Source organism: Lepus europaeus, chromosome 11 (assembly GCF_033115175.1).
Source record: "Lepus europaeus isolate LE1 chromosome 11, mLepTim1.pri, whole genome shotgun sequence".
Classification (NCBI taxonomy): Eukaryota; Metazoa; Chordata; class Mammalia; order Lagomorpha; family Leporidae; genus Lepus; species Lepus europaeus.
In genome coordinates this window covers 70,146,607-70,171,280 of record NC_084837.1, presented here as the reverse complement: position 1 = coordinate 70,171,280, position 24,674 = coordinate 70,146,607, and the positions used below count along the sequence as shown (strand labels likewise).

General features: G+C 43.1%; 1 protein-coding gene across 1 annotated transcript in view; it reads left to right on the top strand.

Moving 5' to 3' along the window:
- The window catches only part of FBN1 (fibrillin 1), a 259,408-nt gene extending 237,195 nt beyond the window's left edge, over positions 1–22,213 (top strand). The window contains exons 55-65 of the mRNA XM_062205862.1: positions 612–743; positions 3,096–3,221; positions 3,799–4,005; positions 6,005–6,130; positions 6,366–6,488; positions 9,460–9,576; positions 9,800–9,928; positions 10,634–10,753; positions 16,874–17,105; positions 19,439–19,613; positions 20,916–22,213. Of these exons, the coding sequence (XP_062061846.1) occupies positions 612–743; positions 3,096–3,221; positions 3,799–4,005; positions 6,005–6,130; positions 6,366–6,488; positions 9,460–9,576; positions 9,800–9,928; positions 10,634–10,753; positions 16,874–17,105; positions 19,439–19,613; positions 20,916–21,305 (1,877 nt within the window). The 3' untranslated portion in view covers positions 21,306–22,213. The remainder of the gene's footprint in view (positions 1–611; positions 744–3,095; positions 3,222–3,798; positions 4,006–6,004; positions 6,131–6,365; positions 6,489–9,459; positions 9,577–9,799; positions 9,929–10,633; positions 10,754–16,873; positions 17,106–19,438; positions 19,614–20,915) is intronic.
- The last annotated feature ends 2,461 nt before the right edge of the window (positions 22,214–24,674 follow it).

Sequence of the window (24,674 nt, the reverse complement as noted above, 5' to 3'; positions counted from 1 at the left end):
TAGAAAGAATTAGAAAGCATGCTTCAACAAAGTATTATAGAAAATTAAAGGAAGGGAATAGAGGCAAGGCTTTTTCTATTTACTTATTTATTTTCATTTTATTTGAAAGGAGAGAGAAAAAGGCAGAGATCTCCCATTCACTGTTTCACTCCCCAAATGCCCACAACCACTAGGCTGTGCCAGGCCAAATCCAGGAGCCTGGAACTCAAACTGAGTCTCCTGCATGTGGGTGGCAGGGATCCAATTATGTGAGCCATCACTTTCTGCCTCCTGGGGTACACAGTAACAGCTGGATTGAAAGTGGAGGAGCTAGGATCCAAGCAGACGCTCTGTTACGGGATGTAGACATTCTGCACAATGACTCAGCCACACAACAAACCCCTGCCCCAGAACCATGCTTCCTACAGAAGTTCTCATTTGGTTGGGGAGCAATTTCAAATCTGCTTTTCAGAAGACTCTTTAAGAGGTCAATGTCCCAGAATGCAAAGGAAATAGAGCCAAACCTGAAATAACACAGATGAAAATTGGTTACTTACTACCATTTTATGTTTCAAAGGCAGGTGGCTAACACAACTTGTTTTATAAATTTGGGATTGTACATTTTGTTACAGATGAGGACGAGTGTGAAGAGGGAAAGCATGACTGTACTGAAAAACAAATGGAATGCAAGAACCTCATTGGCACTTACATGTGCATCTGTGGACCTGGGTATCAGCGGAGACCCGACGGTGAAGGCTGCGTAGGTAAGAGAATCTCTGCTCTAGGTGCATGGGAGGGGACGGTAGACAGAGGAACCTGGGCTTAGACAGCCATCTGCCGTCTCACCTGTGATGTAACTGTCCATGGAGGTCCCCTGGCCTCTCAGTTACTCACGAATCCCAAGAGCACTGTCATGCTCTCCCTCTGAGCTGGTTTTTCACCACTTTCTCAACTCATTTTGCTGACAATACTGGAACATCAGGCCTCGCCTGTATTCCCTTCATTTCCTTTATTTATCCCTTTGTTGACTTGGGGACAGTTCTGTCTGCCACACTGGGGTACTTCCCTATCAACTCTGCTGTAAGTGAACTGACATTGAGTATAGATGCCTGCTCCCTCCAAACTAGGAGTGTCTGTAAACCCTGGATCTACCTCTGGAAAATCTAGTCTTGTCTAGCGTGGGGTCCAGGCACTGGTACTTTCTAGGCTTCCCAGGTGACTATATTGTGAACCCGGCATGAGAACCACAGTTTTAGACTAGGTGTTGGCAAATGGAAGCTTGCAGGCCAAATCCAGCCTGTCAACCTGCCTCTTGTTTTGGGAGAAAGTTCTATTGGAGCACACCTGTAACCGCTCATTTACATATTGTCTGTGACTGCTTTTGTGCCACAATGGCAGAGTCAAGTAGTTTTAACAGAGACCATATGATATGGATTACAAGACCTGAAATACTTGCTATCTGACTATATAATTGTTATATATGTAATATATATGATTATTATTTACTAACTGGAGTTTCTAGATCTCTGCTACGGCAACAAATACTAGAGAAAAGTATTATTATTATTATTACTCTCACATGCACTCTCTCCCTTTTTTAAAATAAATGACATCCAAAAGATATTTTATGATGTCAGTAAGAAAATTAAGATGCCATTGTCCCATCACTCTGTAAAATAAAGAATTAAATAAAAATTGAAGAACAGACTTTAAAAGCACAGAAAAAGAAATCAGTAGTTCTCAACCTCAGCTGCACATTGGAAAACACTTGGGGAGCTTGTGTCCCATGTTAGCCTTCTGATTTACATGCCCTGGGGTGGCTTGGGCTGCAGGATTTTTAGCTGTTGCACCATTGCTTTGGGTGTGCCTTTCCAACTCTCTCTCTCCCAGTGTGATCTCTGTCTCAGGGACTCTGAACCATTTTTTTTTTTTTTTGACAGGCAGAGTGGACAGTGAGAGAGACAGAGAGAAAGGTCTTCCTTTTGCCATTGCTGAACCATTCTTTAATCATGGGAGGCATCTAAGCAAATTATTTATGAGCTTTCTAAATAATCAGCAGACAATTCAAAGAACCTCTAGTTATCTTAATTATTATAAATCAGGGAGACTGGATTATGTTTTGTTATTTCTTAATAACACTGTTAAAATAATAAACATAATGTATATTGAATTTGAAGATTAATCTAGGCAAATTCCTAGTCAACACTGACCATTACACATGTTATTCTGAGAAAGTATTATACAATATTTTAACATGTCAATCTTCAATTTTTATCCTTTGCTTGAAATAATCTTCTGGGATTATTTGCGTAGTGATACATAAATGTTTAAATTTTTAAAGGTACAGTATAAGTATACATAAATACTACCATCTGTGTTTAAGTATAGAAACTGCTGTGGGTTATGTTTTTAAGAGCAAAGAGGATGTGGCCATTTTTTGCAGCAACTCAGATACTGCTGAGGAAGCCTGCATCCCATATCAGGGTACCTAATTTTGAGTCCCAGTTCCACTTCTGATCCAGCTTCCTGTTAATGTGCACCCCTAGAGGCAACAGTGATATCTTAAGAAATTTGGGTCCTGCCACCCACATGGGAGATTCAGATTAAGTTCCAGGCACCTGGCTTCAGGCTGGCCTAGTCCTAGTTGTCGCAGGCATTTGGGGAGTGAACTAGTGGATGACAGAATTCTCTTGCTTTCAAATAAAAATAAATAAATAAATAATAAAGAGCAGAGGTACATGCACACACATACCACACCCATACATATAATGTTATTATGTATATGTATAATCTGTCTCTGGAAGGAGACTTTGGAAATTGACAGCAGTATTGCTGGCCTCTGAGGAGAGGAAAATTGGTGGCTGGAGAACAGGAAAGGAAGGGGATATGTGCCAAAAACCCTTGTGTACCTTTTACATTTTGAACCATGCAGATAGATTACCTAATCACAAACTAAATTTAAAAGGAAGAAAGGAAAGAAGGGAGAAAAGAAGAAGGAGGGGAGAGGAGAGAGAAAACAAGACAGGAGGGAGGGAGGGAAGGAAGGAAGGGCTTATCCTTATATAAAATAGTCATGTGACTACTTTTGTTTCTGGTGCTTCGATGAAAACAAACAGATGAGAATGAGTGTCAGACCAAGCCGGGGATCTGTGAGAACGGGCGCTGTCTCAACACCCGTGGGAGCTACACCTGCGAATGCAATGACGGGTTCACAGCCAGCCCTGCCCAGGATGAGTGCCTTGGTGAGTACAGTCCGCAGGATGCTTTCGTAACCTTGACCTCTGCGCTGTGATGCTTGAAACACAGATCTCTTGTTTGGAATAAGTGAAAGTGTCCAGATTTGCGGGAGGGTTAGCAACGCTCATGTTTGGGGGATGACTTAGTGACCGCGATAGTCCGTTGGGTTTAGCACCACCCTGCAGCAACATTCTGCCTCTGCTTATTGTATCACTGAGTCACTTGTTTGGAATTTTTCTCTTGGCTGCTTTTGTAAGCCTGGTGATCAGGACACATTTCCAAATGTTTCTCTGCCCCTCTCTCTATCTATATAGAATGGCGATTTCCCCATGTTTCTGGGAGCAGTTGGAGCACGAGCATGGCCGGGCCGATGCCTTTCTGCCTACTTACTGAATTTCTTGTCTTGTCTCCCTCAGACGCCATCCTTTCTCTCTCACTGCTGTCTGCAGCTTTCCCTTCTCGCTCCTTCTCACCCAGGGTAAAGTGTTACATCCTTTTTGGTTTTTATATCTGACCAAATTCTTAATGCCCTTGTATGCTCATAACATTTCCTGACACGCTCTTTGTCACTGTCCCTTCCAGACAACCGGGAAGGGTACTGCTTCACAGAGGTGCTGCAGAACATGTGCCAGATTGGCTCAAGCAACAGGAACCCTGTCACCAAGTCCGAATGCTGCTGTGATGGCGGCAGGGGCTGGGGTCCCCACTGCGAGATCTGCCCTTTCCAGGGCACCGTGGCTTTCAAAAAGCTCTGTCCTCATGGCCGAGGATTCATGACCAACGGAGCAGGTACTTCATGTTCTTCTCATTTGTGATCACTGGAGCAGGCACTTCATTTATGGCCCTAGAATGTTTTCAGGCAATTTCTTTTTCTGTGAAAAGCAGATGAGAGTATGGAACCTAAACTGGGGACCTAGGTTGAGTTGCATAGTTGAGATGGACACAGTTCATCATAATGGTGTTCCAGACGCTCAGGGCTGGGTTGCTAAACTGTCCTTGGTCCTCTTGATCAAGTTGTGTGTGTTGAGTCCCCGCCTATGCATCTTAAGGGGTCCTCAGCTCTTAAACAGAAGTTGCCATAACTTGATTAGTAAGAAAACAACTTTTTAGATAAGCCTTGAAATAAATGATCATAAAATTCCCAAACCAGATGACCAATATATTTTTTAACTCATAAAATGAGTAAAAAATGTATTGCTGAATAAACCCAAACATGTCTGAGAAAAGACAAGCTGCCTTAACTAGGGGTGGCAGGCTGTCAGTGCCTGAGCGGGCTCTGGCCCCTCACAAATGCAAGTGCTATGTGGATCAAGAGTATCTAGAATGGGATTGTACTTCATAAAAGAACTGGGAATAGCAGAGAGTGATGGGGAGGGGCTCCTTGGGAGGGAATTGGAAGTAAGAAGGAAAGAAGGAGGTTCATAAGGATATTGTGTTCATCATGGGAAGATGGGACTGATGACAGAATAGCAGAACTGGACGTGGGAAAGGACAGAACGGGACAGGTCAGGTGGAGTGACCAAAAGCAACTTGTGATTCTTTGGAGGATGTAAAAATGAGATATTGGAAAGACTCATGTCTTGAGACCAGTGAGAGCATGTTAAATTGCACTTCAGGGTAAACTTGAAAAGGTCAGACACACCCAGCTGTTGGTATTCAATGATTGTCTGGCAGTGGAGGTTGGATAACTCATGTGCGAAGTACTTTTATGGGCACCCTGCCAAGCACTAAGGAACTAGATGGATCATGAGGTGGAGGACAGTGGCTTTATTGCTCAATTATGCATATTGACCAAGTCTTTCTCCCTGTGGTAGAGCAAAGGGTGAGGATCTCCCTTTCTTAGCAGGCTGCTGAAACCCAGTCCCATTGTCGACGCCAGAGCCCTGGTTCCCTCCTCGGCATGATGGTGTATTTTGATATTTTTCAGGACTAAGGTTAAACACATCAAAACAGAATGTTAAACAATAAAAATAAAACCCTACTTACCTTCTTATTTTGAATATGCAATATTAGATTAAAAAGGAGGGGAGTTCCTTGGCAAAGGCCCATTGTTGTGATTCCTTCATGAGGTAACAGGAGGCAATCCTGATGTCTAATCAGCATGGTTGGCCTATCGACCGAGAAGGCAAAAAGAATATAAGCATAGAAAGCCAAGTTATCTTTAAAGTCTTACTCTTTTTTATACTTTTAAAATGTAGATAAAAGGAACAAATTTCGTGTATTTCATGTATACAGTTTTAAGAGCATACTGATACCTCCCACCCTATTCTCCCTCATTCCCACTCTCTCTCCTCCTTCCCTTCTTATTTTTCTTTTCATTTTTACAATGACATACTGTCAATTTTCTTTATAATCATAAGCTTAACCCTCCACTAAATACAGAGTTAAACAAGTAATAGGTAGAAAAACCACTGTTCCTGAAGATTATAGACAAGGACTATAAACAATCAAACCTCAAAATGTCAATTTTGTTCATTTATATTACATTTTTTGTACTCCACGTATTAGTTACCACAAACCAGGGAAAACATGTGATTTTTGTCTTTTTGGGACCGACTTATTTTACAAGCCTGATTAGTTTGTCCACTACAGTCTTGTGATGATATTGATTTGAATTTCAATATAGTTACCATTGCATGTTGGTTTAATTTCCGCCAGTTGGTTTAATTTCTTAGGTAAATAATAGTAATACAGTATATTAGGATTTGCAGTGAAGTGACTGTTACATATTAATGTCATCCATCTTAAAATATCTTTGTTATTTTTATTCATACTTATTAAATTACAGATATTGATGAATGCAAGGTCATTCATGATGTTTGCCGAAATGGGGAATGTGTCAATGACAGAGGATCATATCATTGCATTTGTAAGACTGGTTACACTCCTGATATAACTGGGACTGCCTGTGTAGGTGAGTGCTCTATTTCTGATGGTTTATCCTTCAGTGGAAATTTTAGATTATGGAAAAACTAAAAAATCTAAGGCTAAAAATAAAAAGTGCAGTTTCATAAGAAAACATGACACAATGATCGACTAAACAGAGTTTATTTTTGCTTAGCCCCAAACCAAAACTCTGTTAGATCTTGGATACTGGGCATTAGGCATTCTTTCAGGTGGGCAGTCACACTGTATGTCTTTGATCACAGATCTGAATGAGTGCAACCAGGCTCCCAAACCCTGCAATTTTATCTGCAAAAACACAGAGGGGAGTTACCAGTGTTCCTGCCCGAAAGGCTACATTCTACAAGAGGATGGAAGGAGCTGCAAAGGTAAAGTTGAATTTGCCTGCTCACCTGCCACCTGCCACCTGCCATATCACTGCATTCCCAGGAGCCATGAAGAATTCCTAGGCAGAGCAAAAACTCTGCTTGTCCAGGCATGAGGTTTTTTAGTGCCTCTCTTAGAACCTCCCTGTGACCCATATCCTAGGTTAGATGAATAGAGGCTAAGGCCAGGGTAGCAGAGGCCCAGTGGTAGCAGCCACTCTCATATGTTGCTCATGAGCATCCATGAGGGCCATCCGTGAGGGTCTCAGAGATGGCAGGGCCAGCTCTTCAAGACTCAGGTTGGGGAACGGGGTGGGGGGATGGGGGTCCTTAATTAAATCCCTCTCTCTACTTTCTACTTACTGCATTTATGCTATTCAACAATTTTGTAGCCCGGGTCTCTAGCAAAGACCTGCCTCAGAAAAATTAATGCCATGATCCCAGAGGGGATTGTGACTATTTAAACAACATGTCCAGGTTTTTGTTCTGCAAAATAGTGTCATTTTGCCCTATTTGAGCTTACCTGAGACACAAACATCACACAGAATGAAGAAACAGCACTACCTAGGTGGAAATCTCTCCTCAGCCAGCAGTGACCCTTCGCAAAATTCTTTTGGTACAAATTTACTCCTGTACAAGAACGTCACATTGAGTGAAAAGCCCCATAAATAAAGATAATTTGGAAACTGAGAGATTCGGAGAAAGGTAGACCACATGGCAGAACAAGAGTTACTTCCTTCTGCCATAACACTGTCAGGGGAAGAAAAGGATGTGCTGGAATGGAGTGGAGAGCCCTGAGAAGGCAGGCCCTCAACTCTTTCCTGTGTCTTTACAAGGCGGAGAGTGAGAGGTGAGTACAGCGAATGGCGTACTAGATGATAGCCCAGAGCTCTCTTGTGCAGCCCAAATCCAGCATCATCCTGCCCTCTGGGGAGAGGAAGTTGAGAGAGCTACTCAGAATCTCCAGTTGTCTTAAATGAAGAGTTACAGCTTTGTTCCTCTCAAACATGGAACCCACTGCACATCTGTAAGCCCCAGGAAGCTCTAGGCACTGTGCGGCTACAACTCAGAGTCCTGAATTCATTCATGGAAATGAAGAACCAGATCAAGGGGATAAAATATTTCTTGTTACGTACACAAGAGTACTTCAAAAAGTTCATGGAGAATATGTATTCTGAAAAAGCTATGTGTGGATTTAAAAAATCTTGGCACCAAAATAAACCTTTTTCTATTATATTTTTCTATGATTCTTTTGAAGTATCCTCAAGTTATCTGTAACAAACAAATTTATAGTAGTTTTGTAACCTGTAGAGGCAGAAATTCAAAAAAGTTTCTAGCAGTTAGGAGATGAAAAATGGAAATTAAATGTAGAGTACATTTGATGAAAGTCATAATTTATAAATTTCACAATTTATAAAAAGCATTAATAATGCTGTCTTTATGGTTTTAGGAATGCTAAAAGCAACTATATGATTTTTATACATCCTTTTTACCACAAAGGTCCCTTTCTCCTACTTTTCACATAAGGTCTAAATTCTCCCACATACTTGGCATATGTGCCTAATATCAAAATGACTAGTTCAGACGTGTGTACGATTAAAACCAAGAGGAAACGGCTAGAGGGCTGGCCCTGGGAGGAATGTGGGACCAGCACCACCCCTGTGAGCTGGGTAAGAACCAGAGAAGAGAGAAGGGGAGAAAAGATCCTGGGGGGTGAGAATGGCAAGTGCTGCTCTTCTTAAGGTGATGTTCTTAGGAAACAGCATTGTCACTGGGTCGTCTCCCCTCCCTGTTGGCCAGTGAGCCTCCGCAAGTATGTGCTGATGCACCAGCAAAGCTGACTGCGTGGTAGAGGGGCTCTACCATGGACCCTCAGATCTTCTCAGTAGTGGAAAGAGCGTAGGAGGGACTGTGTTTCAAGAGAAGTCAGCTCTGGGACAAAAACGGGGAGGTGTTCTCAGTCTTGATCCATTCCAGAGGCTACTCTAGCCAGGAACTAGCTCTGTGGAGTGGAAGCAATCACAGAAAAACAGCATTGTCTGTAGCTCCAACACAGCTGTGTCTGGTGGGTGCCTGGTGGCTATGCTTGTGATAAAAGCAGACACAGAAGGAAACATTCCTCAGTACAGAGTGATTTAAAAATTATCATGAAAACTCAAGGAAAAGCTAGGACACACTTTGTGTCTCAATATTCTTCATGAACACTGGAGTTGAGAAGGATCCTAGAAGTTAGGCTATGAGGAATGGATCTGGCCACCGTGGAGGATTTTGTTGAGATGTAGAAGACAGTGTTGGATACGTATTGTAGGTGCGTTTTTAAAAAGTACTGTTAGCTTCTAAGTGAGGTTTTTTTTTTTTTTTCCCTTTGTTTGCTTCCTGGTTGCTCGATGTTGTTTTATCCAGAGGAGAATCTCTAACTAAAGAAGGCAGATTTGTTCTTGGGCTGCCTCACTGGAATAGATTGAAAATAGCAAACAGAAGGGGACGAAGCATACAAATTCATTTCATCCCCAACATCACTTATATTTCAGCTTAAATAGATCTTTTCAATGCTCTGGAAAATTTTTCAGAATGCTAATCTTTTATTTCTTTATAATTTGTGTAGAATTTTCTAATGTACTTGAAATGTCCTTTGTTGAGAAATTCCTCTATTTTTCTACATAAAGGGAATTGAATTTTCCTTGAATCCCACAGAGCCACTTTTTTCTAAATTGAGCCCTCCTTTGATTTTTTTTATTAGATTTCTTTATTTATATGAAAAGAACAGATTTCTTATATTTCATATATACAGCTTTAAGAACATAAGGATACTTCCCACTATCTTTCAACCCCACATCCCCTACGTCCCTCACAGCCCTTTGCTGCCATGGCCAGGGTCCTGTGAGTCGTGGAAATGGCTTTGAGCTGCTCCCTAAGGTGGTTTCTCTGCCTGTGTGGTCAGCGGCTCAGATGCTCACTTTGTGCTTTCTCATAGATCTTGATGAGTGCGCCACAAAGCAGCACAACTGCCAGTTCCTGTGCGTGAACACCATCGGCGGCTTCACGTGCAAATGTCCTCCCGGCTTTACCCAGCACCACACCGCCTGCATTGGTAAGTGGCAGAGGAACACGCCCTGTCTGGAGTGTAGCCATTTCTTTAGGGGATTGTCTTGTTTGCTCTGCTGTTGGGATAAACCCAAAATGCAGAAAAAGGTGTGCGGAAGTGTGTGTGTGCATGTGCATCCCTGCTGGCCTTCTGTGGCCTCTTTGAGCTCATCCTTGTCACTTTAAGGACTTGTAACCTCTCCTCCTCCCTGCCCCGCCGCTTCTTACAGATAACAACGAGTGCACCTCGGACATCAACCTGTGCGGCTCCAAGGGCATCTGCCAGAACACTCCAGGAAGCTTCACCTGCGAATGCCAGCGGGGCTTCTCGCTTGACCAGAGTGGTGCCAGCTGTGAAGGTGGGTGCAGCCTTTGGCTGTGATGCAGCCGGTGGGCTCCCGAGGAGGCAGCCTGTGCAGCTGTCAGCTGTGTCCTCCTCCTCTGTGAGATACCCAAACTCAGCGCAGCAGGAACCCCAGCTAAAGGTGGGAAATATTTTGCCTGGTTTCCATGGGTCTGCTGTCTTAGAGATTTGTCTTTTATTGTGTCTTGCTTAAGTCTATAACACATGCCTTTGCTAAGTACAGCAGGGCTTTTCCTACTCAGTTGTTAATTTAATCTAAGAGGGAATATCTCAAGTCAAGAAAAATAGCTTGATTCTAGGCCATTGGTTTCAAAGCCATCTGTGAATTTCCCAAATGTGGCCTAAACATATGAGGAATGATTCTTCTGATAAAACGTCATTAAAAGTTTAAATGATATTGTTAGAATTTTGTTTTTGCATCGACACCTCTTGATTTCTATGCAAATAAGCAACTTACAGAGCTATCCCATACGGTGCCTTGTGCTTAGCACTTACCTCCTTACGATTTTTATCTGTAGTCTTTACCAGGCATCTGAGTGTTCTTCCCCTCTGACTTAGCCAAAGAATAGATAATTAAAGTTTTGACCATGTTCAAAGGTCAGATTTCCTGCTAGAATTACCTTTCATCTCGTCAGGCAGATAAGTGTGGCCTTGGACACAGTGTTGACTTGGCCTAAAGGAAACTCTGCTTTGTTTTCAGATGTGGATGAGTGTGAAGGCAACCACCGCTGCCAACATGGCTGCCAGAACATCATCGGGGGCTACCGATGCAGCTGCCCCCAGGGCTACCTGCAGCACTACCAGTGGAACCAGTGTGTCGGCAAGTAGCTCTCTCTAGTTAACAAGGCGCTCAGCACCTAGCAGTCAAAATGCGCTGCTTTCTTTCTGAAACTTTAAATTGATTATTGAAGCAACAACTACTAATTGAAAATTGCCCTAACCTTGTTGAAAGTAGGGGGAAGCAGCAATCTTCTAAAGTTAGCAAACTGAAAAAAAAAAAAAAAAAATCATGGTGAAGTTGCATTGAGAGCACCTGCAATGAAACCCTTTTAGAATTCCTTCATCTCCAGTATTCCCTGACCTTGCTAGACATCAGCCCACACCTGAATCCTATCCACATCAGGGGCCAACAAAGCCCTGCTTCTGCCTGAAAATTATTGGCCACCCAGAGGTTGTTTTGAGCCACGTTTGGCCTGATGTGGTTCTGTTCGGCTCCACACATCTTTGGGGTAGAGAGCGAGCAGCAGACACAGCAAGTTGTTTCAGGATTGCTGAATGCAGGGAGATCAGCAGACCCTTGCTAAATCAAAGTCATGTCATCTTTTTTTTTTTTTTTTTGACAGGCAGAGTGGAGAGTGAGAGAGAGACAGAGAGAAAGGTCTTCCTTTGCCGTTGGTTCGCCCTCCAATGGCCGCCACAGTAGGTGCGCTGCGGCCGGCGCACCACGCTGATCCGAAGCCAGGAGCCAGGTGCTTCTCCTGGTCTCCCATGCGGGTGCAGGGCCCAAGCACTTGGGCCATCCTCCACTGCACTCCTGGCCACAGCAGAGAGCTGGCCTGGAAGAGAGGCAAGCAGGATAGAATCCAGCGCCCCGACCGGGACTAGAACCTGGTGTGCCAGCGCTGCAAGGTGGAGGATTAGCCTATTGAGCCACGGCGCCAGCCATCATGTCATCTTTGACTTGAAAATGTTATGGGAAAAACAGCTCTTGATGCACAGCAAGAGAAACGAGAGTTTGTACATTTGAAGGGACATCAGAAAGATGATATAGTGGAAGCCCCATAAGTCACTGATGAGGACCCAGAAACCCAGAAAGGGGAAGTAATACATCCAGGGCTGCTGTTTCTGTGACATCTCTGGAAGGAGAACCCAACCAAGGCTCTGAGTTTCCTGATGTAGGACTGTCTTTCAGTAGTCATGTTCACTTGTGTTTTCACTCAGAGATCATTGGCTGAGCACAGCTGCAATACTGGTTTTGGGTGACCTGTTGTTCTGGCTGCCATACCCTTGGGTACAGAGTCTGTAGTTGAAAATTCAAAGAATTACTGCTCCCTGGGTGAATGTTCTGCATTCATTCAACCAACACATTTGTTGGTTCTTGTTTATTAGTATTGCATGTCTTGTCTAGTTGGACTCTGTTTAAGACATGGCTATGTAGGATTGGCTATAGTAACCCCACGGATAGAGTTTAGGCTCTACAACTCTCTGGTTGTGCTAGCTGGTATTGGTAAAAATGTCTTCGTCCATTATCAACTCAGGGCTTTGATCTTAATCATCAGTATCTGACATTATTCATAAAACTTCCAGAGTGAGATTTGTTGACTCAGTACCCAGCATATGAGCCTGTGTGTCTGCATTGTGTAGGTCCCTTTAATGAAATTGGAGCCATGGGGGTAAATGATGAAGGAAAAAAGGTGTATCTCTCCTGAACCTTATGCTCTTCTTCCTACTTTAGTCCAGGGATAACAGAGAGGGGTAGGCCATACCTTGGTTTCCTGTAGAGACTACCTTGCTCCTGTGAAAATCATCTGGTTGAATGTTCCAGAATAAGTTCACTAAGAAGTCAGAAGAGTTTGGGGATTCTTCAGGACCCCAAATGCCAAATTGGCCTCATAAACCTTGAGAATTAGAGTCGTCCAGAATGATCATTGCTTTGAGCTGGAATGGCTTCTCCAGAGCCATCAAAGCAGCATAGATTCCTTGGAATCACCTTCCCTCCTGGGACTCTAGGTCCTGGGCAGTCCGAATTTCAGTCTTCCAGGATAGCTGGGTTTAGGAAAGCCTTGGGTTATAGTTGGAGTCAGCCACTTTTTTTTTTTTAAGATTTATTTTTTATTGATTTGAAAGGCAGAGTTACAGAGAGAGGGCTTCCATCTGCTGGTTCACTCTCCAAATAGCCTCAATGGCCAGAGCTGGGCTGGTCTGAAGCCAGGATCCAGGAGCTTCTTCCATGTCTCCCATGTGGGTGCAGGGGCCCAAAGACTTGGACCATCATCTGCTGCTTTCCCAGGCACATTGTCAGGGAGCTTGATCAGAAGTAGAGCAGCCAGGACTCGAACTGGTGCCCAAATGGGATGCCAGCACCACAGGTGTCGACTTAGCCCATTACACCACCATGCCGGCCAGCTGGAGTCAACCACATTGCCCTAGAGAAAATTAGCAAAAGAAAGCTCATCCTACATTTGGGAACATCCCAGTTGGTACTGCCATAACACCAAAGCTAACACACACTATGCCAGCCAGAGGCTGGAGCCTTTAGTTTTAGAGAACAGGGTGGTAGATTTCAATCTGCTTTTCAGAAGCACTTTTCAGAGATTTTAATGCTATTTTTACAGAATTAGAATTATCTCTTCTTACTAAAAGAAAAAAAAAACCTCACTTATTTAAGTCCAAGTGGAAGAATAAAACAAATATTTTAGGAATATCCAAAAAAATAAATAACTAACTAAAAGTTTTGTGGAGCCATTTGCTTCAGGGTGCACAGGATGAAAAAGGTCAGGAAAATACAAGAGCTGGTAATTAAAGTGCGGCGTTTGTGTACTGATAAAAAGAGTGAGTGCACAAACACACTATTGTCAAAGTGTAAGCCCTGAGTGTCTGCCAGCTTCTTCATCTGTGCTCCAGTCTACCTCACCTCTCAAACCCAGATAAGCAAGTTTAATTTAAACTCTATTAAATTCAGGGAGGAGACAAACAAGTAAAATAAAACACAGTGACAACGGAGGGGGAGAGTTTCTGAGCAGAATGGATTTTTTTATTATTATTTTTGACAGGCAGAGTGGACAGTGAGAGACAGAGACAGAGAGAAAGGTCTTCCTTTTGCCGTTGGTTCACCCTCCAATGGCCACCGCGGTAGCGCGCTGCGGCCGGCGCACCGCGCTGATCCAATGGCAGGAGCCAGGTGTTTATCCTGGTCTCCCATGGGGTGCAGGACCCAAGGGCTTGGGCCATCCTCCACTGCACTCCCTGGCCACAGCAGAGAGCTGGCCTGGAAGAGGGGCAACCGGGACAGGATTGGTGCCCCGACCGGGACTAGAACCCGGTGTGCCGGCGCCGCTAGGCGGAGGATTAGCCTATTGAGCCGCGGCGCCGGCCAGAATGGATATTTACAGCAATACAGGTCAAAGTTCAAAGTTCCAGAGACTGCCCAGTCTGTCCTCTGGATTATCTGAATCCCTCCTCAGCCTCCCTGAGTATCCCAGTTTGGCTTGAAATTGCCCAAGATTGCCCAATCTATAGATAGCTTTAATACTTAGAAATGTCTTTTTCTACATTTTCCTCCTTCTAACTTCTCTCACCATTGGTCCATTTCTGCCCTATGGTAAAAAAGCAGAGTAAATCCAACACATCATTGGCAGTTCTTCCCCTTCGTCTACCCACACCTTGTAGGTTTTACTAGTCCAGATGTCAGCAGGAAACAGAACACTGAGCCCAGCTGAGAGCAGGGGGCAAGGGACTAGAGGTGCTGATGCCCTACACAGCTGTGCCTCCCAGGGCCAAGTGCAGGTGCAGAGCGTGGAGGGGACACATGCGGGGAGCAAGAAGACACCCAGCCCAGGGGGTGTTTCCCCACTCAAGTGATACCCACAGCTCTCCTGTCTTTGACAGAGGGTTTGTGCCAGTCATCTCCATTGGTTTGTACCGCATACTCCATCCCTAATTTAGAATAAAAGGAAGAGAACACAGACAACAGCATACATAGTTATTTCTCTTTTGGGAACCCTGGAGCCTAAGCGATCTTGGATGAAGGCTTGAGAGCCCTTGATATAAATGATCTTTAAATAGGCAGTTAAGGTCACAGACAGGAAGCTTGAGGAAAGACAGAAGAAAATACAAACATATACACTAAATCTGGATAAGCAACCAACCTGCCCTCACCAACATTTCTCCACTTGTTTTCTAATTTAAAATTAAGAAGGCCAGCACTGTGGCATAGTAAGTTAATCCTCCGCCTGCGCTGCTGGCATCCCATATGGGCGCCAGTTCTAGTCCTAGCTGCTCCACTTCTGATCCAGCTCTCTGCTTTGGCCCCAGTCCTTGGGCCCCTGCACCAGCATGGGAGACCTGGAAGAAGCTCCTGGCTCCTGGCTCCAGCCATTGTGGCCATCTGGGGAGTGAACCAGCAGATGGAAGACCTCTCTTTCTCTTTCTCTCTCTCCTTGCCTCTGCCTTTCAAATAAAGTAAATATTAAAAAATAATAATAACAGGAATAAAAGCAAATTTTTTTAGAACCTTTTTGTTTTCTTTCCAAATGAATCTGTCTTTGCAAAGAAGGTAAAACTAAATACAGGAAAAAGAAGCACCCATTTGGCTGGGGTGAGTCTACTGAGAGATCCTGTGGTATAAAGCAAAACACGTGGCTTTTGCAGTCAGAGAGACCTGGCTATGAATCTGTGCCCTACCGCTGCTGGCTGTGAGATGTTGGAGACGCATTCTAAACCTCACTCTGTTCCTCTGTAGAATGGGGAATACAGTTCCTACCTCCCAGGATGGCTAGGAAGGTTCAGTAAGGGAATGTGGAATGCCTACACTCTGTCCTTCACACAGTGCGTGTCTATTAAACTTCCCCTCCTTTCCTTTGTTTTCATCCATGCAAGTAGGTATTCACTGAGCAAAGGCCAGCCTCACTGGACCCCAGTGAACACAGGCCTGAATATGGCCACAGCAATGCGAACTATCTTAGCGAGTTCTCAACCTGCTCTCTCAGGTCAGGTCTATGCAAATATATTAGAGATTTCAAGAGATAAATTGAAAATGATGAGAAACTCCACAGTTTTCTCTCCTTGAGTAGCTGTTTTAAAGTTGGAATTCTTTTTCCTGCTTCTTACTGTCAGACTTGGCAGGTCCCTGTGGGTAGCCAGTCCTGCAGCATCTGTCTCTCTTGTGGGTTTTCCTCAATTATTGCTCGTGAAGTCTGCACCAAATCTCTTCCAGCCGCACTTAGCTTTAGACATGGCTCAGACGCTCTGGGCAGCAGGCTGGTTTGGATAAGGGGCGGGGGAGCAGGGGTGCATTCAGAGATGGGAACAGACATACCAGAAGGTACTATTCATCGCCGAGAACAAGCACCTGGGGGCTTTTGCTGATTTTTCAAAAGGAAGTCCAAGTGGGACAGACACTTCCTGCAGGACCTCAGCCCTTGCCAGACCCACACATCCTGACAAAAAGAAGACAGGGCTAGCAGCCTCCGGGAGATAGGTGGTCCCTGCTTTGGGGATATCCGTCCCATCGCTGGCACACATGAAGCGGGGCACAGGCAACTGCTCGTTTCCTTCTCTCCCACCCTGAACCCTGAACCAGTGCCACAGAACGCACTCGTGTTGGCTCCCAGTGAGAACTGGAGTCTGCTGATCATCAAATGCCATCCTCTAATGCTCTCCACCTGGTGCACTTGACCTCATCTGCCACGTTTAGTCACAACATGGCACATCCATTTCCACATGTTTCTCTGCTGCTCCTCTTCCTATTCCAGCCACCTCTGCCCACCTTCCCTTGCTGAGAGCCTACCTGCAGGCCAGCTGGCCAGCCACAAGTGGCATGACCCTGCCTCCTCATTAGAAATGCCTGGCAGGGGCTGGCATTGTGGCACAGCAGGTTAAGCCACTGCTTGTGACACTGGCATACCATATGCGCACCAGTTCCCATTCCAGCCGCTCCACTCCAATCCAGCTCTGCTCATGTGTCTGGCAGTGGAAGATGGCTCGAGGGCGTGGGCTCCTGCCACCCCTGTGGGAGGCCCAGATGGAGTTCCAGGCTCCTAGCTTTGGCCTGGCCCAGCCCGGGCTATTGTGGCTATTTGGGGAGTGAACCAGCAGATGGAAGATCGATCAATCAAGCTCTCTCTGTCTTTAAGGCTGCCTTTCACATCAATCAATCAATCAATCTCTAAATAAGACAACTGGCTGGTGTCACACATGTAGTGCTCTGTTTTCTCTGCAGATGAAAATGAATGCCTCAGTGCTCACATTTGTGGAGGAGCCTCCTGTCACAACACCTTGGGGAGCTACAAGTGTATGTGTCCTGCTGGCTTCCAGTACGAACAGTTCAGTGGAGGCTGCCAAGACATCAATGAATGCGGCTCGGCACAGGCCCCCTGCAGCTACGGGTGTTCCAACACCGAGGGCGGCTACCTGTGTGGCTGTCCACCTGGTTACTTCCGAATTGGCCAAGGGTAAGTAAGCAGTACTCTTCCTGGTCGTGCTTAGAGAGTTTCTCATTCATAATATAGTTAAGTATATTGAACTCAAATTTACCTGTCCTAGTAGAAAAGAACAATACTCTTTATAATTTCAGTTAGTTCTGCAAAGGTTAGGTCATTTTATTTGAAAAGGTCATTTAGGTCATTTTATTTGAAAAGGGATCATCTTGATTTCTGGAAATTCATAGGTAATCAAACAAAATATTGAAACTGCATTGTAAATACTGAGTACTGCTATATGACTTCTCTATCTCACTCCCTTAATCCCCACATCTTGTTGGGAAGCGATTCATCTCTCTACCAACTCATGACACAGCTGGGCTCACTGTGTACCTGTTGGTCCATCCTTCTCCTGAGACAGGCAAGATTCTATCTTGACTTAAAACACCTTTTTGTCCAGCTCCCATCTGGCTAAATCGGTTCTTTGGAGTTTTAAGATATATTTTACATTTCAAACTTGAATTTGCATTAAACATTACCAAAAAAGCATTAAATATGAGAATTGAAATAATTACTGTATTTTCCAGGTAGAACACTTCACCATACTATATGATGTATATGTGAGAGTTGGAGCAGGGAAAGAATATTTTCATTTCACTCAATTTAAAAGTTTTATGGTGAATCCTCAAAGCCTGGGTGCTTTTCCTTCCTAAGTTAGTCTGGACGCACATACACACTTATACTAGATTATCAACCGAGTGGTCTTTGATCTCTTGACACACAAACATCAAGTGATTCATTTTTGGGACTGTATAAACTTGAGGGTAAAAGAATATTTCATGAGAAGCATACGGAGTGCCAACAGGACACAAATTCCCAGATGTTAGTGTCTGGTTCTCGGTTGACTTCTTTATAGTTTCGTGCCAGAACCGGTTTCCCAGCAAAAATTGTGACACTGCAAATTGGCTTTTGGCCAGTGGGTTCTGTAGTCACACTTCTTATAAGAGGTGCTCCTGGGAGATGAAAATACTGGAAAGAATTCTGAGAGGGGAACTGGAGCCTGCAAATTTGAGGCTTACCTCCAGGTAATTTAATCACTATGCGGGTGGACACACACACACACAAATACTCACACAGTATGAACACTTGTCAGTTTGTCTATGTTATTGTCTCTACTTGTTTCATTCTGTAAGATAAAGGAGGAAAGGAACTGAGTCAGACTCTGAGAAAACTGGGGAAGAGGGCAGGAATCCATACATTGCTATGAATTACAACAAGTGTTGTGCTTGTTGGCATTACATTTTGAACCCCAAGGGCATACAGGACCATGGATGTTAAAGAGTAGGTCAGCCAATACAGAAAAATCATGAAATAATATTGGGTCCACATTATGACCCATTAGTAGAAATCTACCCATATTTTATAACAATTTTGTTCTCTGTATGAGTCACTAGAGTAGACTCTACCCCCAAATAAAGATTCTTTTAGGATCATTCAAATGTTTCAACACGTTTGGAAAAGCGAGCCCGATAAATACAGAGTGCAAATGGCTTCTGAGATAGTAAGCAGAAAAGCAGAATAACAAAACAAGATACTTGTGAAACATGCGAGCCTCGCTCCGTTACTTGGCTTTGATAGCTGAAAGGCTAAGAAAAACAGCTGAACTAGTTCTCTCCTGGGCATGGGTTTGTTTATCCGGCTTTGTGTGAGTCAGAGCCAATGGCCCGAGTGGTTTTGAATGACTTGAAACAATTTCCCACAGTTGGGCAGGCTCTGATACGTGCATTTTCTATATCCCATGTCTTTGCCATTTGTTACTCAATCAACCCTCAGTTAGCACCAAGAGCTTTCTTCCTGTCCTGAGTAGGGTCAGCAAACGTGAAGGAGCGCAAGAATAGGAGCAGTTGTTCAGAAGATTGCGTGAGGGAATCCTGGTGGGGGTGGAAGAGGGCAAGAGAGTAAACAGTGATGCCTCACATCTAGCTCCCTCTGGTGGAGCCTGCTTCATAGGAGGAAGATATTTTTGTTTTACCTTTCAAAGCACATCGGCTTTCTCCTCCCCACCCCCAACCTAAGTACTGAAAAATGCCTGCTGCGTTAGTTTTGAGAAATGAAGGGGCAGGTAACTTTGCAAATCAGGGTCTTGAGAGATAGCAGAAAGAAATCAGTGAACCCAGGGAACTGGGAATGAGAAGCTAAACACGAAGGACCTCGAGGTGGTTGTCAGAATTGACTGATCATCCAGTGAACAGAAAAACAACCGAAAGCCGAGTGTCGCCCATTGCCACAATTCAGCAGAACTCTTGCATCACCTTCCCCGTGTCCAGGCCATAATGAAAAAGTCTCCACTCCTCTTCTGCCCACAGGCACTGTGTTTCTGGAATGGGCATGGGCAGAGGAGGCCCAGAGCCACCTGTCAGTGGTGAGATGGATGACAATTCCCTCTCCCCGGAGGCTTGTTACGAGTGTAAGATAAATGGCTACCCCAAACGGGGCAGGAAGCGGAGAAGCACAAATGCGACAGATGCCTCCACTATTGAGGTAGGTCAGAAGGTGGTTTCTGCTGTGTCTCCTATTGGGGAAAAGCCTTCCAGATTCCTGTGGCTTCCCCCAAGGATGTTTCAAAGTGTGAAAAATCTCCCCAGGGAGAAAATCCAGACATTCTCTGAACTCAAGGCTGCATTTTACAAGATGCTACGGGGCTTTCTGGAGTTTCTTGCTTCTCTTAGGGAGTGGCCATCCTAAGGTTTTTACATACTTGCTCATTTCCTCTGTCTGGCCAAAAAGCAAGTCAAACACCCACCCAAAGTCTGCTGAAAGGACAAGGCCTGAGATCCAGGACAGCGAGTGGGCAGAATAGCAGAGTGACATAGTGCTCCCTCCACAAGGACGCCAAGTTCTGAAAGCTAGAGGCTCCTCTACTGAAAAGAGCCATGTGGAGTGTGAGGGAACTTGGATTGTAGACAAAAATAACATGGAGCTGGAGCAGCCTGGTTGGCTTTGCCTACGGCTGCTGCAGCCTTTCCGTCAACTCCGAAGTGCACGGATATTCACCCAGACCTCTGGCTGCAGGCCTGTAGAATCCAGCACATGTGGTCCCAGGGAGGCAAGCAGGAAGCCAGGTGAAAAGCATTGAGATCATCCCCATCAGGAAATAAGTTCATGGGTGTGTCCTCAGGAGGGGATGGTTTTGTATCAGTGAACCAAATTGAAAGGGATCGGTTGGTTCGTAGAATCGGTGCTGCAACCCATCTGCAGTGGCTGGGGAATGAGATTAGTCTTTGGAAAGAAAACAATCTGTTAAAGCACTGGGTCTCAAATTGGAGAAACACCTGGAAGGCTTACTAAAGTGGAGCTCTGGGAGACACTCCCCAGGGTTTCTGATTCAGGGGGTTTGGGGTGGGGCATTGCAATTTGCATTTCTAATAAATTCCCAGGTGATGCTCACTGTGTGGTTCTTGGACCTCCACTTTGAGACCCAGTGCATTCAAATACTCATATAAGTGATTTCAACCTTTCTTCTTGACATCACTTTAATCTTTTAAAATGTTATGAGTATATGCCACTTTAAAAACATTTGAACAGAGTGCTTTGTGAATGTGATTTTTCCTTTTTTGTAATTGTCAATAACTGCTTTCTAAATTTTATAAGCAGAACTTTATTAAGTAGAATGGCTATAGATCAAGAACGTTTTATCAGTTTTATCAAGGGCATTTTTCAACATAGTATACACAACATGGGCAGAAAGTTGTGTCAGTCTGAGATGCGAGTCACTGTTTCTTGAACGAGAGGACTAGGTGGCACACTTCATTGCATTTAACACATCGCCTCACGTCTTTCCAGGATCAGTCTGAGACAGAAGCCAATGTGAGTCTTGCAAGCTGGGATGCTGAGAAGACAGCCACCTTTGCTTTCAATATTTCTCATGTCAGCAACAAGGTCCGAATCCTAGAACTCCTTCCAGCGCTTACGACACTGACGAATCACAACAGATACTTGATTGAATCTGGAAATGAAGATGGCTTCTTTAAAATCAACCAAAAGGAAGGGATCAGCTACCTCCACTTCACAAAGAAGAAGCCAGTGGCTGGAACCTATTCATTACAAATCAGTAGTACTCCACTTTATAAAAAGAAAGAACTCAACCAGCTAGAAGACAAATATGACAAAGACTACCTCAGTGGTGAACTGGGTGATAATCTGAAGATGAAAATTCAGATTTTGCTTCATTAATTCACCATCCAGAGACCAAATAATTAAAATAAAAACAAATATAGATAGGTAAAACTGTTTTCCCCCAAATCAGAATCTTCATATCATAGGTACAATCTTTCACCAAGTAAATTTGTATAAATAAGCACTATTCTTGTATTGCAAAATCAAGGTACAGGTGACTACCCTCGCTCAAAACAACCACTTTCTCAGGCTTCTTGTGTGTGTAGCTAAGCTACCTTGTTATATGTGTTGATTCTTGAAAACTGGGATATGTATTCTCATTGGGGGTTGGCCATTCATGCTGACATGCCATTCTTCAGCAAGTGTACAGGAATGTGCTTTTAATTGATGGACTATTTTATTTTTTTCAAATTTTTAAACTTTGCTTCTCCGAGTACAAGTACTAGGTTGGCCATTTATAATATCTATTTGGTGCTAGTAAATTGTCAAACTAGATTTATAAATGCACTGTACTATTTACACAACTTAGAAACCAAATTTCAAGTATTCAGTTCAAATACTTCATTCATTCAGTCAACCAAAGTTAGTTCAGTAGCTTATCTCAGTTATGAGTATAATACATTACATGTAAATTAAGTGTGTGTATACTGTAATCGTGCTATTTTTTATCATTGAAACATTTATAAACTAGAATAATAATGCCCTTAATGTGAGGGTTTGTAATGGTGCTTATTAAGACCAAAGACTTGTTAAATGTATACACCAAGTGGTAATGAGATTTCTGTGACGGGCCCGCACGTGCATTGGGGTCTGGGAGGACCAGGAAACAGCCTGAGCAGCCAAGGATCACCAGTGCATCCTTCACACGGCATGTGCAATACGTCACTACTCCCGGTCATTCCTGCCAGCAGGGGGTCAATGTCCTAAATGTCACAATAAAACAATCTCTTCTTTTTTTTAGTTTACCCCTTGGCTTGGTGTTCTTGCATGGATTTGGGGTTGGAGGGGCCATTCTGGAGGCTAAATACAGTCTCCTGAATTAAAATTATCCTGGATCTGTTATGTATAGTTTATAAAGGTGCCAAATGTATAATGCTAGATGAAGATTTAACCTCTCTGAGAAAGTCTCTTGTTTTATTCATTAAAGATAGTAGGGCGCTGATATCATTCACTTGATTTGCAAGTAAGGAATTTAGGTTGTAGCATCATTTCTAATACATGACCCAATTAACTCCCACATTTAAATATTTGAAATATCAATTCTGCCATTGCCTTAGAGCACATGAAATTTTTACAAAAGATTTGTCAAGCCCCCTTCTCTAACATGTAGTGTTGGCAAGCTTTAGGTGTTCTGTCTTTTCCACTAAACATCTGTTGTTTGTCAATACTTGTCTAATCACAAAGTAATGATCCCAAATTTAATCCAATTGGATGTTAAAACTCTTAGTTTCTGAATGTCATAATTTGAAAACGCTGTTTTATTTTAAAAACAATATTGGTTATTTGGCGACTTGACTCATTCGGTTGACAAGAAATAATTTTTGGAATCCCTAAGAACAATAAGGCATTGTGTGGTAGTAAAAATAAGGTGAAATAAGATTGCTGCATAAAAGGGGGAAGAAAACTAAACAGGACCCAGGAAAGTCCTTTCAAGATCTTTGAAGTGTTAGGCTGAAGAGAATGGAGTGGGTATATTCCATATTATTCCAGAAGCCAAAACCAGGGTCAGTTGGCATAAGCCTCTAGTTGATACACCCTAATTATTTAGCATCTTGCTAAGAGAATGGATTTCCTTGCAATGTGGTGAGCTCCCTTCACAAGCTACAGGAGTTTCAGACTAGGCTTAATGGCAGCCATTGGACAAGAAGGCTTTACCTTGCCTAATGAGCCATAAACATTCTTGATGTTTTTTGTGTCTCTTGTTTTGCCATCCAAAAAAAAAAAATTTACTCATAATAGATGCTCAGTAGAGATGAGTGAAGGACTGTTACTGAAGTGATTTGTGCCTTGGGTAGGAGGTCAAAATATGACTCAAAATTTCCTTCTAACCCTGTGCTATGGTTTTGTTATAGAAGTGTATTAAAATTGTTACAGAAGAATATTCAGCATATGGTAAACTGAAGTTTGCATACGGAAAATCTCTTTGATAATTTGACCAGAACTGCATTACATTCAATAATGGATTTTCTTTATAACAAACAACAGAATAAAATGCAGTTGGCACAGAGTGGATCACTTTGATATTTTTAATAGTCTAAGTCTGGATTTTATTTATTCCAGAGCCAACGATTTTGAACAGCATATTTTCCATGTTTCCGACTGTAACAAAACATTTTCCTCATTGTTCCATTGTAAATAGTCCCCTTGTCAAAACTCTTTTTAATCCTGAGATTTAAACCTGTATTTTCAATTGTCTGTGATCTTTAAATCTGACTCTCAATAGTTGAAGAATCTGGTCGTGTAAATCCCTCAGAAGCTTGAAAATGTCTTGTCTCTCCCCAGCCCATTTCATGTGCCAATAAGTATTTTGTAAGTAGGGTTGAAATGAACTCAGCTGGCCTTGTGAAATGTTTAAACTTGCACAAACAACTACATTTTTGTTCAACAAATAGTACCTTACTCAGCCAAAACTGCTTTGGACATTGCCATTACAAATACTGTTAAACTTCAGAAATCATGTTTGTAAATTAGATGAGCCAAAATAAAGGATAATTAGGTTGATACAGTATTAGTATACTTAAAAGTTATATACCTATAAACTTTTAGGGATTTTTAAATCACAGTCAGTTTTACCCACAGAATGTAATTTAATCTGCTTTTAATTATAGTTTTTGGAGATATATTAGAAATGAAATTATTAGGTGGTTTGAGAACATTGTTTTTAAATGCTAGAAGATTGTTACTGATAAACAAAAAAACGTTTCATATATAGCTGAAAGTCATTTGCCCTTTACCAATAAGCAAACTAATTGACTTAATTAAATTTTTGAAACCTAGGATAGGCATGACATTGAGTTAGGAAAGGATTCTGAGTATTGTTCTCACTTTAGAGTTAGAAAGAAGGCGGCTGTGAATTTGCTTTTAGATTCCCATGTGTATCCATGACTGGGTTCATTTACAGGCCTGGGCCTCAATGAAAGGCCCTGACATTCTCACCAATGTCTGCACAAACAAGAGGATCTTCTACATCTGACACCCAGCGTGCATTTGGCAAGACCTGGCAGTATCACAAAAGCTGTTCTTTTAACTAACTGCTAATGAATCCAAAATGCATTGATTTGGCCAAGTCACAAACCTCTTTTTTAGGGCATAGGCTCTTTGGTATCGCCGATTTAAACCTGATTTATGATAGCCTTCTCAAATGAATTTCAGTTTCATTTTCACTAGTGGACAGCAGAAGGTGCATCCTTTTTGAGTGAACTAAGT